Source organism: Rhinatrema bivittatum, chromosome 4 (genome assembly GCF_901001135.1).
Source record: "Rhinatrema bivittatum chromosome 4, aRhiBiv1.1, whole genome shotgun sequence".
NCBI classification, from domain to species: Eukaryota; Metazoa; Chordata; class Amphibia; order Gymnophiona; family Rhinatrematidae; genus Rhinatrema; species Rhinatrema bivittatum.
The window spans coordinates 203,142,973-203,158,940 of NC_042618.1; the positions used below are offsets into that span (position 1 = coordinate 203,142,973).

General features: G+C 42.1%; 1 protein-coding gene across 14 annotated transcripts in view; it reads right to left on the bottom strand.

Moving 5' to 3' along the window:
- The window catches only part of DCAF1 (DDB1 and CUL4 associated factor 1), a 466,661-nt gene that overhangs the window by 230,048 nt on the left and 220,645 nt on the right, over positions 1–15,968 (bottom strand). For all 14 annotated transcript variants that reach the window (XM_029599562.1, XM_029599550.1, XM_029599554.1 and 11 more), the window contains one exon: positions 10,033–10,212. In XM_029599562.1, coding sequence (XP_029455422.1) covers positions 10,033–10,212 — 180 coding nt within the window. The remainder of the gene's footprint in view (positions 1–10,032; positions 10,213–15,968) is intronic.

Genomic DNA, 15,968 nt, shown 5'->3' on the forward strand with positions numbered 1-15,968 from the left:
TCCTTGCTAGCAACTACTCCACTTTGCCAGTTACCCCTCAGCCATTCCAGATCTCTGCCTGTCAAATTTCCTATCCCCTCTATTAATGGACTGCTCCAAAAACTCCAAACCTGCGACAGTGGCAACCCCACTTCCACCCATCCACAATTCTTCTACCAAAATCTGCCCTCAACACTTAAGTTAACACAACCCTGCCAGTTCCATCTCTCTATATCTCTCTAGATATACAGATATATATATAGCGAGAGCTATATACAGAGGTTACCCCACCCTATACCAGCAATTGTAATTAGTTATTTGCTGATTTGTGTCTAGAATCTTGTAACTGTAATTAGTTATTCACTGACCCATATGTAGACTCCTGCTTTTACCTGAGCATTTTGGTCACAAACTATGGACTGTAAAAAACTATCAATACCAAGCTTCTCAAAAATTGTACTGCAACATTAGTATACTGTAACATGCTTTGAACTTTTTTTTTTGCTGGAAAAGCATGAAGCAGATAAAACATAAGAATTTGCCATACTGGGTCAGACTGAGGGTCCATCAAACCCAGCATCCTGTTTCCAACAGTGGCCAATCCAGGATACAAGTACCCAAATAGATCCCATGCTACTATTGCCAGTAATTAATAGTTTATGGACTTCTCCTCCGGGAACTTATCCAAACCTTTTTTAAACCCAGCTCCATTAACTGCACTAACCACATCCTCCAGCAACAAATTTCAGAGCTTAATTGTGTGTTGAGTGAAAAAGAATGATGATGATGTTTGTAATCCATCACCTATCCATTATTATATTTTATCAACATATTATAAATTATATGTGCCCTACATTAAAAGGGAGAACAGCAGAGGCACAGCTAAGAATGCAACAGCTCCTTAGGCCTCCATGTAGCAGATCAAAAGATTCACAATAAAAAAAAAAAATTGTATAAATTTTGTATACTTTAACAAATATACTGTATATCCTATTTCTAAATGGTTTCTCCTTACAACTTAAAAAAAACTTTTCCCATTCCCTGTTTACTCCTGGCAACAATCCTGCTAGCAAATGTGTTACAAATGTTCTCGTACCGCTAATTTCAGGTTTGTGCTAATCATGTATTCACAAATGGCATCACACTCACCACATGATCTTATCAATATGATCTTAAAAACTCACATACAGTATCTCTTGATAATTTTCATTTTGATACAATTTAATATAACTTTTTTTTTTTATGCCAGCACCTGTATGATAATTAGGATTATTGCTACTACAGATGATCTCAAAGCTTCAAAACTGGTAAAATATTTACTTAAATGTATTTAGATCCTGCCCATCCAGACATGTTCCAGTCAGGGTACGACATCATAAATATCATAGCTAACCTAACCATGACTTCTCACATGTTGTGTACATTCAGAATTACATAAGAATTTTGGCTAACAAAGCTATCATAATCCACATTATGTAATCCAAGATTATAAAAAATCATAACTAATGGAGCCATGAGACCACAGGGATGAACTGATCTGAATTTACATAAAAATCATAACCAATCAGGTCATAACTTAAATAAATCCACAAAAGACTGTAGCAATCAAGCCATAACTGCATAAATCCAATCAATTTATACAATTAATCTGATGATTTTACAGTGACTTTATTACATATTACTACTTATATACATAATATGGGGGGGAACTTTTCTGATAAATATACTTGATTTAGTTTTATTCATCTACTACAAAAATCTGGACTCTATAGACTGTTTCTTTAAAAGACAGCCAAAGATGATGTATATGAGATTCCGACATAGGCCATTTTATTTTTATATGCCCTATGGCTAGCAGCATTCTGCACTACTGTACAAAAGAATGTTTTAGCACCTCTTATTTTTTTTTTAATTGTGGTAAAGGTAAAAGCTTTCTAAGAAATATCCCACCAAAGTACTGGATCTACAAAAGATGTCTCTCTAAAACATGGTCGCCCCATAGATGATGTTTTTAGGAAGAACATGCCATATATTCTTTCCCCGTTTCACAGCTCTCCCTTAGCCAAGCTCCTGGAGTGTGAAATCTACACCTTAAACAATAGCTTCAATGTTCAACAGCAAAATACAGCTGAGCTACATGGTGATTCCTAAAAACAGCTGGAAGAAATGGCATAGTGGCACACATCTACTTCTGTTTATTAGGGATGTGCCTTTGGCAGCCATTTGTTTCACCATTATACACATACCTCAAAGCATGCACACGAGTTACACGCATAACCATGTAAGTGAGTACTTTGGAGGTAAGTGCGTAACGGCGAGACAAATACATGAATGGCTGCCGAATACACATCCCTACTTACTGCTGAGTCAGCAGGATGCATCTCTGAGAATAACTGCTGGCACATGTTACCATGAGAGCAGACATAAGGCTAATGAGTACCCTATTCAGCAACATTCCCAAGCCCCCAAAATATTTACAGATTCCCAGCGACCATAAATAGTAAGGGAAACTGAAAACAAATAACTTAATTTCACTCAGTAAAATGGAAGACATTTTACTGTCAAGGCTCCAAGTATTTGTACAGGTGGTATACAAAAGATTTCAAATAAATAAGCAGCCATTATGATGTGATTTTAACCTGCCAGGTAGCCAAGATTATTATATAGTTAAATTGAAAGAAGACCAGTGGTTCCTTAAGTCCAACCTTCTCCTGATTGCCTAAAGCTCTCTACACAATGGGTGAGAAACTCTGGTCCTTGAAGGCCACCAGCCAGTTGAGTTTTCAGAATATCCCTAATAAATATGCATTAGAAAGATTTGCATGCATAGTGCTTCAATTGTTTGCAAATCTCTCATATGTATATTTATTAAAGGTATCCTGAAAGCCCAACTGGTTGGTGGTCCTTGAGGACCACGCCTGCTCTACATTGTAATCTAGGGAAAGACTATAACTGTGCATCCATAGTCAGTTCTGCAACAGTAAATAAATCTCTTCCCAGCTCCAATAAGAAAATGGGTTCAAAATCATTGAAGAAGCACTTTTTCCTATGTAGCTATATCAGTGCCACTAAAATCTCTCCTCCAAGTTGGTTCAGTTGACGTTTGAACTGATTTTGTGTTGTAGCCAGAACTACTACTACCACCAAAATGTTGCAGAATTGCCTATGGACACCAAAGAAAGCAGAGTTGCTTACCTGTAACATGTGTTCTCCTAGGACAGCAGGATGTTAGTCCTCACACGTGGGTGACATCATCAGATGGAGCTCAGCACAGAAAACATGTCAAAGGTTATGGAACTTTGACTAGGCACACTGAGTATGCCCAGCATGCCCTATACCACATGTCCACGCTGGGTCCCTCTTCAGTCTTGTATCATAGAATTATGATAAAAATAAAATAAATAGGAGAAACAACTCTGCGGGGTTTCGTGAGGACTACCTTCTTGCATCCTAGGAGAAAAACTGTTACTGGTAAGCAACTCTGCTTTCTCCTAGGACAATCAGGATGGTAGTCCTCACACATGGGTGAATCCCTAGTTACAGGCTTCTCCCCAACACAAAAGGGGACCAACAGGCACCAACCAGGTTCCAACAGGCACAACCACTACAGTACTGGAGCAATTAGTTCAGGAACCAATGAGAGAGGGAGCAATTTTAGATCTAATTCTCAGTGGATCGCAGGATTTCGTGAGAGGGGTAACTGTGGTGGGGCCGCTTGGCAATAGTGATCATATGATCAAATCTGAATTAATGACTGGAAGGGGGACAGTAAGCAAGTCCACAGCTCTAGTGCTAAACTTTCGAAAGAGAAACTGAGAAAAAAAGAGAAAAATAGAAAAAAAAACTGAAAGGAGCAGCTACATAGGTAAAGTGTGTGCAAGAGGCGTGGGCATTATTAAAAAATACCGTCCTAGAAGCATAGTCCAGATGTATTCCACACATTAAGAAAGGTGGAAGGAACACAAAATGATTACCGGCATGGTTAAAAGGTGAGGTGAGAGGGGCCATTTTAGCCAAAAGATCTTCATTCAAAAATTGGAAGAAGGATCCAACAGAAGAAAAGAGGATAAAGCATAACCGCTGGCAAGTTAAATGCAAGACATTGATGAGACAGGCTAAGATAGAATTTGAAAAGAAGTTGGCCGTAGAGGCAAAAACACAGTAAAAACGTTTTAAAATATATCCGAAGCAGAAATCCTGCGAGGGAGTCAGTTGGACCATTAGGGGTTAAAGGGGTACTTAGAGAAGATAAGGCCATTGTGGAAAGATTAAACAATTTTTTGCTTCGCTGTTTACTAAAGAGGATGTTTGTGAGATACCCGTTCGAGAAGGTTTTCATGCGTAATGATTCAGATGGACTGAACCAAATCACAGTGAGCCTAAAAGATGTGGTAGGCTTGACTGACAAACTGAAGAGTAGTAAATCACCTGGACCGGATGGTATACACCCCAGGATTCTGAAGGACTCAAAAATGAAATTTCAGATCTATTAGTTACAATTTATAACCTATCATTAAAATCATCCATTGTACCTTAAGACTGTAGAGTGGCTAATCTAACCCCAATATTTAAAAAGGGCTCCAGGCCTATCCAGGAAACTACAGTCTAGTTAGCAAACAGAAAGTTAGGAATTATTAGGAAGGAAATGGTGAGACCGAATCTTAAATACTGGTACAATTCTGTTCGCCGCATCTCAAAAAGATAGTTGCGATGGAGAAGGTTCAGAGAAGGGTGACCAAAATTATAAAGGGGGATGGTTAGGGCTGTTCAGCTTGGAGAAGAGATGGCTGAGGGGGGATATGATAGAGGTGTTTAAAATCATGAGGTCTAGAGCGGCTAAATGTGAAACTGTTATTTACTCTTTCACATAATAGAAGGACTAGGGGGCACTCCATTAAGTTAGCATGAAGCACATTTAAAACTAATGGCCTTATCTTCTCTAATTGCCCCTTTAACCCCTTGATCATCTAACGGTCCAGCTGACTCCCTCACAGGCTTTCTGCTTCTGATATATTTAAAAAGGTTTTTACTGTGTGTTTTTGCCTCTACGGCCAACTTCTTTTCAAATTCTCTCTTAGCCTGTCTTATCAATGTCTTACATTTAACTTGCCAACGCTTATGCATTATCCTATTTTCTTCTGTTGGATCCTTCTTCCAATTTTTGAATGAAGATCTTTTGGCTAAAATAGCTTCTTTCACCTCCCCTTTTAACCATGCCGGTAATCATTTTGTGTTCCTTCCACCTTTCTTAATGTGTGGAATACATCTGGACTATGCTTCTAGGATGGTATTTTTTAATAATGCCCACGCCTTCTTTTCACCTTTCTTAATGTGTGAAATACATGTGGACTGTGCTTCTAGGATTGCATTTTTTAACAATGACACTTGTATACGTTTTACCCTTGTAGCTGCTCCTTTCAGTTTTTTTCTATTTTTCTCATTTTATCAAAGTTTCCCTTTTGAAAGTTTAGCACAAGAGCCGTGGATTTGCTTACTGTCCCCATTCCAGTCATTAATTCAAATTTGATCATATTATAATCACTATTGCCAAGCGGCCCCACCACAGTTACCTCTCACCAAATCCTGTGCCCCCACTGAGAATTAGATCTAAAATGGCTCCCTCTCTCGTTGGTTCCTGAACTGATTGCTCCATAAAGCTGTCATTTATTCCATCCAGGAACTTTATCTCTCTAGCATGTCCCAATGATACATTTACCCAGTCAATATTGGGGTAATTGGTAGTGCGGTAATTATGGGAGATTTCAATTTGGTTAGCTTCCCTAATTTCTCTTAGCATTTCATTGTCTGTCTCACCATCTTGACCAGGTGGACGGCAGTATATTCCTATCACTATAATCTTCCCCAACACACAAGGGATTTCTACCCATAAAGATTCAATTCTGCATTTAGTCTCATGCAGGATGTTTATCCTGTTGGACTCTATGCCATCCTGGACATAAAGCGCCACACCGCCTCCTGGGTGCTCATCTCTGTCATTGCGATATAATTTGTACCACAGTATAGCACTGTCCCATTGGTTATCCTCCTTCCACCATGTCTCTGAGATGTCAATTAAGTCTATGTCATCATTCACTGCTATATTCTAATTCTCCCATCTTACTACTTAGACTTCTGGCATTAGCATACAAACATTTCAAAGTTTATTTTTTGTTTGTATTTTCATTCTGCTTTTTAATTGATAGGGATAAGTTAGAATATTTTAGCTCAGGTGGGTTTTTAGTTACAGGCACTTGGACTACTTTTCTAATTATTGGAACCTCACTGTCGGGATGCCCTAATTCTAATGCATCATTAGTATCCGTTGAAGATACCTCCCTCCGAACCATGCACTGCTTAGCGACTGTCAGCTTTCCCCTTTGTTCTAGTTTAAAAGCTGCTCTATCTCCTTTTTAAAGGTTAGTGCCAGCATACAAACAGTCTAACTTCAGTTAGTCAGCCAGAGTGACTCACTGCTCTCTTGATTAACAAATGTTGGTACCTAATCAAACCAAATCGCACTACCTTAACACCTTTCCAAGGTGAGTGCTGAAGTTTTCAACCTTTTTACTTAGGTATACACTGCTCCTAGCTTATTTCTAGCTTCTGCTACTTTATTTTTTCTTTTTAATATACAAACACTAACTTTTGCTGCCTTACAAACTATTAAAAATAAATACACTAACTACTGCTTATTAGCTGCCTTACTGACTATTTAAAAATACAAACAGTCTAACTTCAGTTTATTCCATGCCTTACTGAATATTAAAAGCACAAACACACTAAATAATATCCCCAAAGAAAATTTCCCAAGCAAAAACTTACTGATTCCTTTCAGGCACCAGCAAGCTGATCCTCTCCTCTCAGTGTCCTTCAAATTGAGGGAGCATAGCCAGTCCCCTTTTTGCAAGAGGGGAATCAGGATTTCCAGGGAAATCTTGAACTTTTCTCTTTTTAGAAACATGTTCAAGACCCTCAAGTCTAGGATAGGACAGAGTCCCCCTGTTCTCTTTGAGATCAGGAAGTACTAGGAGTAGAATCCCTGCCCTCTTTGCCTCAGTAGAACAGGTTCGACTGCTCTGGCCATTAAGAGGGCGGAGAGCTCCCATATCAGTACCTCCTGATACACTATTGGCCCTCAAAATGGGCACAGAGGACAATTTGGCAGGACACCCAATAGGTTTAATTGGTACCCTTGACGGACTATGGACAGAACCCACTGGTCCGAGGTTATACTGAGCAACTGATCAGCGAAAAACCACAGCTTGCCCCCAACCCGGGGATCCAGTGTCTCAGGTACAGATGAGCTGGCTTATGCTCCCTACGATTCAGTCAAAACTCAGTCCTTGGATTTAATTGGGATGCTGGCTGGAGCTTGGGGGCTCTCTGCTGCCTGGGATGGCTGCAGGAGTTCACCCTCTGCGAACAGGAGCGAGGGACCGGAGGATAGTACTTCCTCTGGCGGTAGAAAGACTTCCTCTGACCCTGTCTTGCCAACTTCCTCACTGAGGAGGGCGGGTCTGAAGTGCTGGCAGAGAATTGTTGCAGGGTCTCATGGTGGCCCTGCGACTGGGCTACCACATTTCTTACCTTATCTCCAAAGAGATTCTCTCCCATAAAAGGCAAGTCAGCGAGTCTTTCCTATATCTCTGGTTGGAGATCAGAGGCCTGCAGCCATGCCATTCTGCAGGCTCAGATTCCTGCTGCAGAGACTCTCTATGCCATTTCAAAAACATCGTAGATTGTACGAACCTTGTATTTTCTGCACTCCAGGCCCTTATGCACCAGTCACACCAATGTTTTGCTGCTGTTGAAGCAGCAGCTTGGCCACCTCCTGCACTTGCTTCCAGAGGTTCTGTGAGTACTGGCTCATTTAGATCTGGTAGGAGGCAATGCTGGCATTAAGCATGGCTCCCTGGAATACTTTCCTCCCAAGAGCATCTATTGCCCTGCGATCCTTCCCTGGAGGCGCAGAGGTACGGGTCCAAGAGCGCTTGGCCCTCTTGAAAGCAGATTCAACCACCATCTATTGGTGTAACAGCTGATGCTTCTCAAATCTGGTAGCCTTCTAGATAAGGTAAACCCTATCCGCCTTCCTAACGGGAGGTGGTACTGCAAGGGGGTGTTCACAGATCCTCAGCATGAATTCCTGAAGGATGTCGTGCACCAGGACCGCCACTATCTCCTTAGGAGCCTCCAAAAAAATGGAGGATTTCCAGCATCTTGTGCCTGGCATCCTCCTCCATCGACAACTGAAAAGGGATGGCCTCTGCCATCGCCGCACAAAACCTGTGAAGGTTAAGTCCTCTGGTGGAGATTTCCTTCATTCCTCTGGAGGAGAAGGCTCTGAGGGGAGATCCTCTGAGTCCTTGGAGGAATCTGCAGTGTAATCCCCCCCAGGGGTCATACAGAGCCTCATCCAAATTTAAGTCCATATGAGATGAGGCTCTAGGTGTTCAGCCTTCATCCAGAGGCATGGGCACCGGTGGCCCTGGGATGGGGAGCTGCAAGCCTCAGCATCCCTGCCAGCCTCGATGGAGCTTCCTCCTTGAAGGAACTGGCAACGAGCACCATAATCGGTCAGGGGAAGCATCGCCCCGCCAGGAATCGATGACCTCTTATGAAACAATGTCAGTTGAGTCAGTAACCCACCAATGAATACATTGAGCCATTCTAGCAGTGGCTCCAGAACAGAAAGTGTGGGCATCAGTACCATCGGTGCCATAGGTCAATGCCCTGCAGCGCTTGTTCCACTGCCAGCTAGACTCTTCGCTCCAGCTCCTCCTCGAAAGTTGTCAATGCCAACGCTGACTGGGAGGCAGGAGTGGCAGCCAGATATTCTTTGGATCCCAGAGGTGGATAGACAACTGGCACCAGGACAAGTGGAGACAATCGCGGACCCCCAGCATCGATGGAGGATTGGCACTCCTCGCCATGGGGTCGCTTTAGGGGCATCACGGCATGAGTCGGTACATCCCTGAGCCCAGCACTCTGCATCAAAGGTGACCGGTGTCAATGATTCCTCGGCTTCCCTCAGTGCTTGGCCTGGTTTCCCCTATACAGAGGTCAATGACAACGAATCTGACGTCCTCGTCCTGGAACAGACGAACAGGGGCTGGTCCCTAGCGCCCCTATCTGCCGGCATCATCGATGGAACTGACAGCCCCAGCGATGTCTATGGCACAGTGTCCATCAGTGCAACTACAGATGCCGACAATGTCGATGCTCAGACTCTCGACCCAAAGAGTTTCTCCATCTTATCGAGTTCAACATCCTTTGGGGGTCATCTGGGTGCACAAGTGGCAACCCTGGACATCATGTGATGCCCCCAGGCAGGACACATATCTCATGAAGGTCCATAATGGACATGGTCCTCAGATACCAGGGACACCAACGAAAATCATGACGAACGAAAAAGGGATAATGAGGGTGGTGACGGTGGGCAGTCGAAGCTGGCTGGCACAAAGGCACAGTCACCACGGGGGGAACAGAGCAAAAAAAAAAAAAAAATTACCTAAACGACAAAAAGCCTGACTAAAGAGCCTTCGGGGAGGCACTGAGAGGGACCTGGCATCTGAGGAACGTGAAAAAAAATCTGAAATTAACCGCAGAAAACTTTTCTAAGGCAATTTCCAAAGGAAAAGCCACAAGCTCACTTAACTGCGAGGCAAAAGCTCCACGAGGGGAAAAAAAAAAAAAAAGACTGAAGAGGGACCCCACGTGGATGCTTAGTATAGGGCATGCTGGGCAGGCTCAGTGTGCCTAGTCAAAGTTCTAGAGACTTTGACATAAGTTTTCTGTGCCAGGCTCCATCCAATGTCACCCATGTGAGAGCTACAATCCTGCTTGTCCTACCTGCAGATCTAAAGAGTTTTAATCAGACAACAGTATAAATTTACTATTTATTTATTTTATTTATAAATTTATTTTATTTATAAATTTAACCCATTTTCTGCCAGAAATTCCAACATATTTTCAATCAAACAGCTATGCTTCTGAATCTGTACTGGATCCTGAAGATGAGATAAAAACACCAACATGGACATGGCTGCTCACCAGGTTAACGAGTCGCCGGAGGCCATCTTGCTTGTCAAATAGCTCCAGAACAGCACGGAACGAGAAGCAAATGGAGAAGAACATGGTGGCATGGCAGCAGCCAGAAGCATGTGAACACTCCATCAACCAGAGAGTATAATTCACCACATCTGACAGGACTTTATGAGGGTGCATGCATACCTGCAGGGGAAGAAAGCAGAGGACATGGGAAGGTAGAATTGTCTTGTAAAGATGACATGCCTCAAGTTATTTGCTTACAGTAAGGCGATGACACCAGTGCCTTCTAGCCAGGTATGCAGCAGGGGAGATTTAACGGAGACACTAGGAAGAATTTTCTAAATGCCTGATTCACTAAGGTTTTTCTCCCATTTTGTGTCTATGGGAAAATAACTTCACTTAGTGCCTGATTCATCAAGGTAAGTTCTGGAACAAGTTATCTAAGCAGGTGATGGAATCTGTCACTGGAGATTTTTAAAAGCATTTGTATGGAATGAGAAAGGTAAAATGAATCCTGCCTAGAGGTGAAAGGACTAGATGGGCACCAAAGAACTTTGCTAGCTCTGTCTATCTTTCTATGGTTCTACAATTCCTGCTTATATGTAACAAATCCTGGGTACAGCACTAAGACCTGATGTAATAAGGCATGAGTTAAAAAATGTGAGCTGAACTTCAGCACACATTTGCTTTACTCGCATGCTAAAAAAACAAACAAAAAAAACAAAAAACAACCAGTTAACTCCTGATGCAGACCTAATTGTAAGCTAATGCACTGGGAGTTTAAAAATACCCAACACAAAAATATGCTTAGCACATACAAAACATGCTTTATGTATGCACACTGTGTGCAAAAAGATTTGTGTGCATAAAAGTTAAGCACACATGACGAATATAAAACATGTTTTGTACGGATGAATGCCAAGCACAGGACCCCCACACCACAAGCTCCAAGTTCAGCCCCAAAGACTTAACACTACTACCAAAATCTTTGCTTAATCACTGATCAGGAGTTAAATTTGTAGTGCTAGGAAAACGTGAGTCAATTCTACATACCTCTCTGCATTAAAGAATAGCAGCTAATGCCTTGATGATTAAGGAGAAATTTAGTCTTTCATTTTAATTTCCTCTCTCTGAATGCTGATAGACCAGTCCAGACAGGTAGGTTTATACTGCCCTGCTAGCAGATGGAGACAGAGAACATAACTTTTCCAGTGACATCACTGGTATTAATAGTGGTACAACAATTACCAGTATCCTTGTGGAAAAGCAAAGGAGTGGGAAAAATCCCCTAGAAAACTATTAAAGAACTCTAAAAGGGAACCAATAACAGGAGAACATCCCCAAGAAATCCCTCTCTCCATCTTCTCATGCAATAGTAAGGAAAGGGAAGATACAAACAAAACACTCAGATAAACCTTGGGCTCTCCTTAAAAAAAGGAATGGCAAGGAAAATGACTTTTCTGCAAAACCCGAAGGCTCTCGAGCAAGGACAAACGAAAAACTGCAGCCACTGGCATCTCGGGAGGGTCCTGGACTAGCCTAGGATTCAAGGAAAGAAAATAAACAGGCAAGACTAAATTTCTCCTTCTGTAAAATCTTGCTAGATCAGTCCAGCTGCATGGGAAGAGCAAGTTTGCTTACTATAAACAGTGTTCTCCATAGACAGCAGAATGAATTAGCCATGAAATATGGGGTGATATCATCCTGTAGCAAACAAACCTCTCTAAGCTGGTAGATCTTTTCATCTACCAAGCATGTGTGGGTTTCCTGCTCAGGGATCGCCTGGTGAACCCTCTCAGTCAATCTGTGAGCTAATCCTAGCTAGGTAAACAACTCTCCAGGAGGTGGGCAGGTACTGACTATTTCATCCTGCTGTCTATGGAGAATACTGTTTATGGCAAGCTAACTTGGTTTTCTCCATCAATAAGCAGGGATAAATTAGCCACGACATGTGGGGAAATACCAAGCTGAGAAATGCAGCAGAACATTTATTGAATAAGCAACATGGACCCCCCATAGAGTAAACTACTGGGTAAACAGGCTATGCAAACCTGCTTGTTCGAATTTACTGTCACTCTTTGAAAGATTGTCCAGACAGTAATGGGACATAAAGGTGTGTACTGACAACCAAGTTGCAGCTTTGCACATGTCTGAGAAGTACAGTCAGGTGGAAAGCAGTCTCAGGAATTAGAGATAGAGAAGGGCATAGATAGGAATGACTTGTCTGATGAGTGGAATGCACGAGGAGGGATGCAGAGAAAGATAAGAGAGGAGAGGCAGTGAGGGGCTACTACTACTACTTTGCTACAGAGGGAAGGCATTTGTGGGTGAAAAAGAGGAGCGTGAACAATATATGCAGGATTAGATAGGGAGCCAATACAATGACTTCAGAAGAGAAGTTATATGGGTGTAGCAACTGTGGTAAAAAATAAGTTACACAGCTGAATTTTAGGATAGATTGTGTGGAATGGTCTCTCCCTTCTCCAGAATGCTCCCCAATTCCTAACATAAAAAATCCTCTTCCCTGCACCATTGTCTCATCCACACATTAAGATTCTGAAGTCCAGCCTGCCTCTGAGATCCTGCATGTGGAATGGGGAAGCATTTCTGAGAATGCATCCCTGGAGGTTCTGAATGTCAGTTTCCTACCTATGGGGCCAATATAATAAGATGCACCGACATTAGTGCAGGTTTTTACTCCTGTTTTAGCACATAGTTTGCAGGCATTAACACCCCTATTAAATACCAGGGTAAACTCACCGTGAAAAATGCCTGATGAGTAACGCTGGTGTTTAACAGGGTCTTAACTCCTGAAAAATGTGCACCAAAACAGTAAAAAAAAAAAAAAAAAAAAAAGCGCTAAAGTTAGCATGGGTGGCACAGGTTTAGATGGGAGTATTTAACAGCTTGTTTCGTAATTAGCAGCATGATTTACAGCATACAGTTACTCATAGTATAATGTTTAGCATTTTATCTAGATGTGAGTCAAGATCATATACTATCTTAAGAGAGAAGTTTGTACATTCAGATGTTTTGGATTCAATATATTTCTGAAAACTGTTAAATAAAGAGTTAAAAAAAATTAGCATGGGTGCATACAAATCCCATGTAAAACATGTAAAAGGGATTAACTATTCCCCATTAATGCAGGGAGACGTGTTAATGGGCCAACAGCTTAAAGCACATTTTCTTAACTCCTGGGTCAGAACAGGAGTAAAACAATTCACATTTCTGATATCCATGTTTTATTATTGCTGTGCCCAGTGTGGTACTGTCTAGCTAATTCTACCACACTGGGCACAGCAATAAATTAACTTTGACCACCAGAAATATGAGTTTACTCCACCTCTGACCCAGGAGTTTATTTTTCCAGCAGAAGTTCTCAAGGCGAGCATCGACAGCTGAACAGTACTCCGGTGCTGTGCATCCTGACTTTGGTGTATTGTTTAACTGTAAATGCCCACCACAGGGAGCTTACACTTTGTTCAGCTAGTTGTAGGTGCTCACCCCAGAAAGCTTATGCTTTGATTTTACTTACTATGCCTTGCCAAAATGGTATTGCATGTGAGACTGGTGCTGTGCATCTCATCCTTTGGGCACACTCTCACATCCATCAGGCTATTTTGTCAAAGCATGGCAACTAAAATCAAAACATAAGCTCAAGCACCTATAGCTAGCTGAACAAAGCTTAAGCAATCTGGGGTGGGCACCAATGAGTGAGCTGTATGTACTTTAGCGATGGGCACAGCACCAATCTTATATGCAAGGTCACTGTGCCACAGTGCCTTGCATAGTATTCAGGTGTAGGTGCCTGCCCCTTTGTGGCAAGGCGTGGCAAGTAAAATAGAAGTGTTAGCTCTCTGAGAGGAACCACCTACAGCTGAATATTATGTGCTGGCACTGGGACACAATGGCTTTGCATGCAAGATTGGCGCTGTGCATCCTGACTTGGTGCAATCTCACAAGCAAGATCACTTTGGCAAGGTATGCCAAATGAAATGAAATAAGCTCTCTGGGAGGGCACCTACAGCCAAGCAGTTCGTACTCTTGTGCCTAATTCAGGGTGCACAGCACCAAAATTGTTTACTGTTCAGCTATAGGTGCCCACACCAGATAGCTTACGATTTAACTGGGCATGCCTTGCCCAAATGACCAGATATGTGAGATTGTGCCCAAATTGGGTTGTATAGCACAAATCATGCATGCAAGGCTGTTTTTGATCACAATCCCTCTTACTCCTAATGCAGAAAAGTGCTTTAAAACAGATTAACTTACATTTTAGACTGCTTTATTCATTTACTACGCTTCCTCCCCCCCCCCCCCCCCCCCCCCATTTACATCCCATTAGTTTAAGCATCCCTTGGGGGCCATGTGTTTTTACCATGTGCATTAAGCAAAACCCACACTAAAATTTAACTCCTGTTTTAGCGCAGATTTTATTACATTGGTCCTCCCAGAGCCTACGTTTAGCTTCCAGACCTCCCTTCTTTATCTTCCTAGGTTACTGGTAACCATATGTACTGCGACAGTCTGCTCCTCCCAAGCACTCTCTAAAACCTTACCTAGGTGGCGCGTGAGGTCCACTACCTTCACACCAGGCAAGCAGTTACCAAGCGATACCCACACCCACCTGTCACCCAGCTATCTACATGCCTAATGATCGAATCACCCACTATAAAGTTCATTCTAACCTTCCCTCCTGTGCAGTCCTGGATATATACACTCAGTGCAAAAGGATAAAGCATTAGCTGGAGGGCAGGTCCTAGCTCAGGGATCGGCAACCTTCCATTCTTATCAAAAATAACTGAAAAAGTAGTTCATAGAAAATTGGTCGAACATCTTGAACGAAATAATATACTTTATCCAAATCAATTTGGTTTTCGACAACACCTTAATACTGAAACCTTGCCGATATCACTCACTGACACCATTCTGAAAGGTTTCGATACCGGTCCAAAATACATACTGATATTACTTGAACTATCTGCCACTTTTGATACAGTGAATCGTGACATCCTATTAATGAGACTGAAAGAAATCGGATTAACAAACATCACAATCAAATGGCTTACATCTTTCCTCCAACAAAGGTCATTCCAGGTTAAGAGAGGCAATTTGCTCTCTGATAAAACCATCTTAAAAGACTGCTATTTCAAACTTCAGGTACTAAAGAAAATGAGACCTCTCCATCTCAGATTTTCCAACTGTTCTTCAAACCATCATATTCTCCAAAATTGACTATTGTAACTCCCTACTCCTTGGTCTCCCCACCTCATCCAAACCCCCTTCAACTGCTCCAGAATGCCACAGCTAGAATTCTCACCAATACTCGCAAAAAAGACCATATCACTCCCATTCTGAGAGACCTCCACTGGCTCCCTATCTCCTCGAGAATTCAATACAAAACCCTAACTCTCATACATAAGACTCTATTCAATGAAAATATACAATGGCTACATAACTCCATCCGATTTCATAAATTGGACAGGCTCACCAGATCAGCCTACCAAGGAATCTTATACACACCTTCTCCCAAACTAACATATCTCTCCTCCACAGGGGACCAAGCATTCTCCTTAGCTGGTCCCACTCTGTGGAACAGAATGCCCCCCCAATCTCCGCATAGAACCTTGCACACAGAAATTAAAAAAACACCTTAGAAACGTTGCTCTTTAAAGAAGCCTTCAACTAACACCACCCACCCTTCTCCCTCCTGTGAATCCATCTCCATGCCATCTGAATCCTTTCCATTTAACACCTCTTTCTTTCGTTTCCGCCATTTAGTTACTCTTACATTTTTCTTACACGTCCACCTTCCGACCGTCTAGTATTTAATTTAGCTAGCCTTCTTCTCCCGCCCCCCTCACTTCCTGTTATACTCTCCTAAACCTAATTTTCTCTCTTCTTTATTTTGCTGTCTTAATTATTCCCCTAGCTGT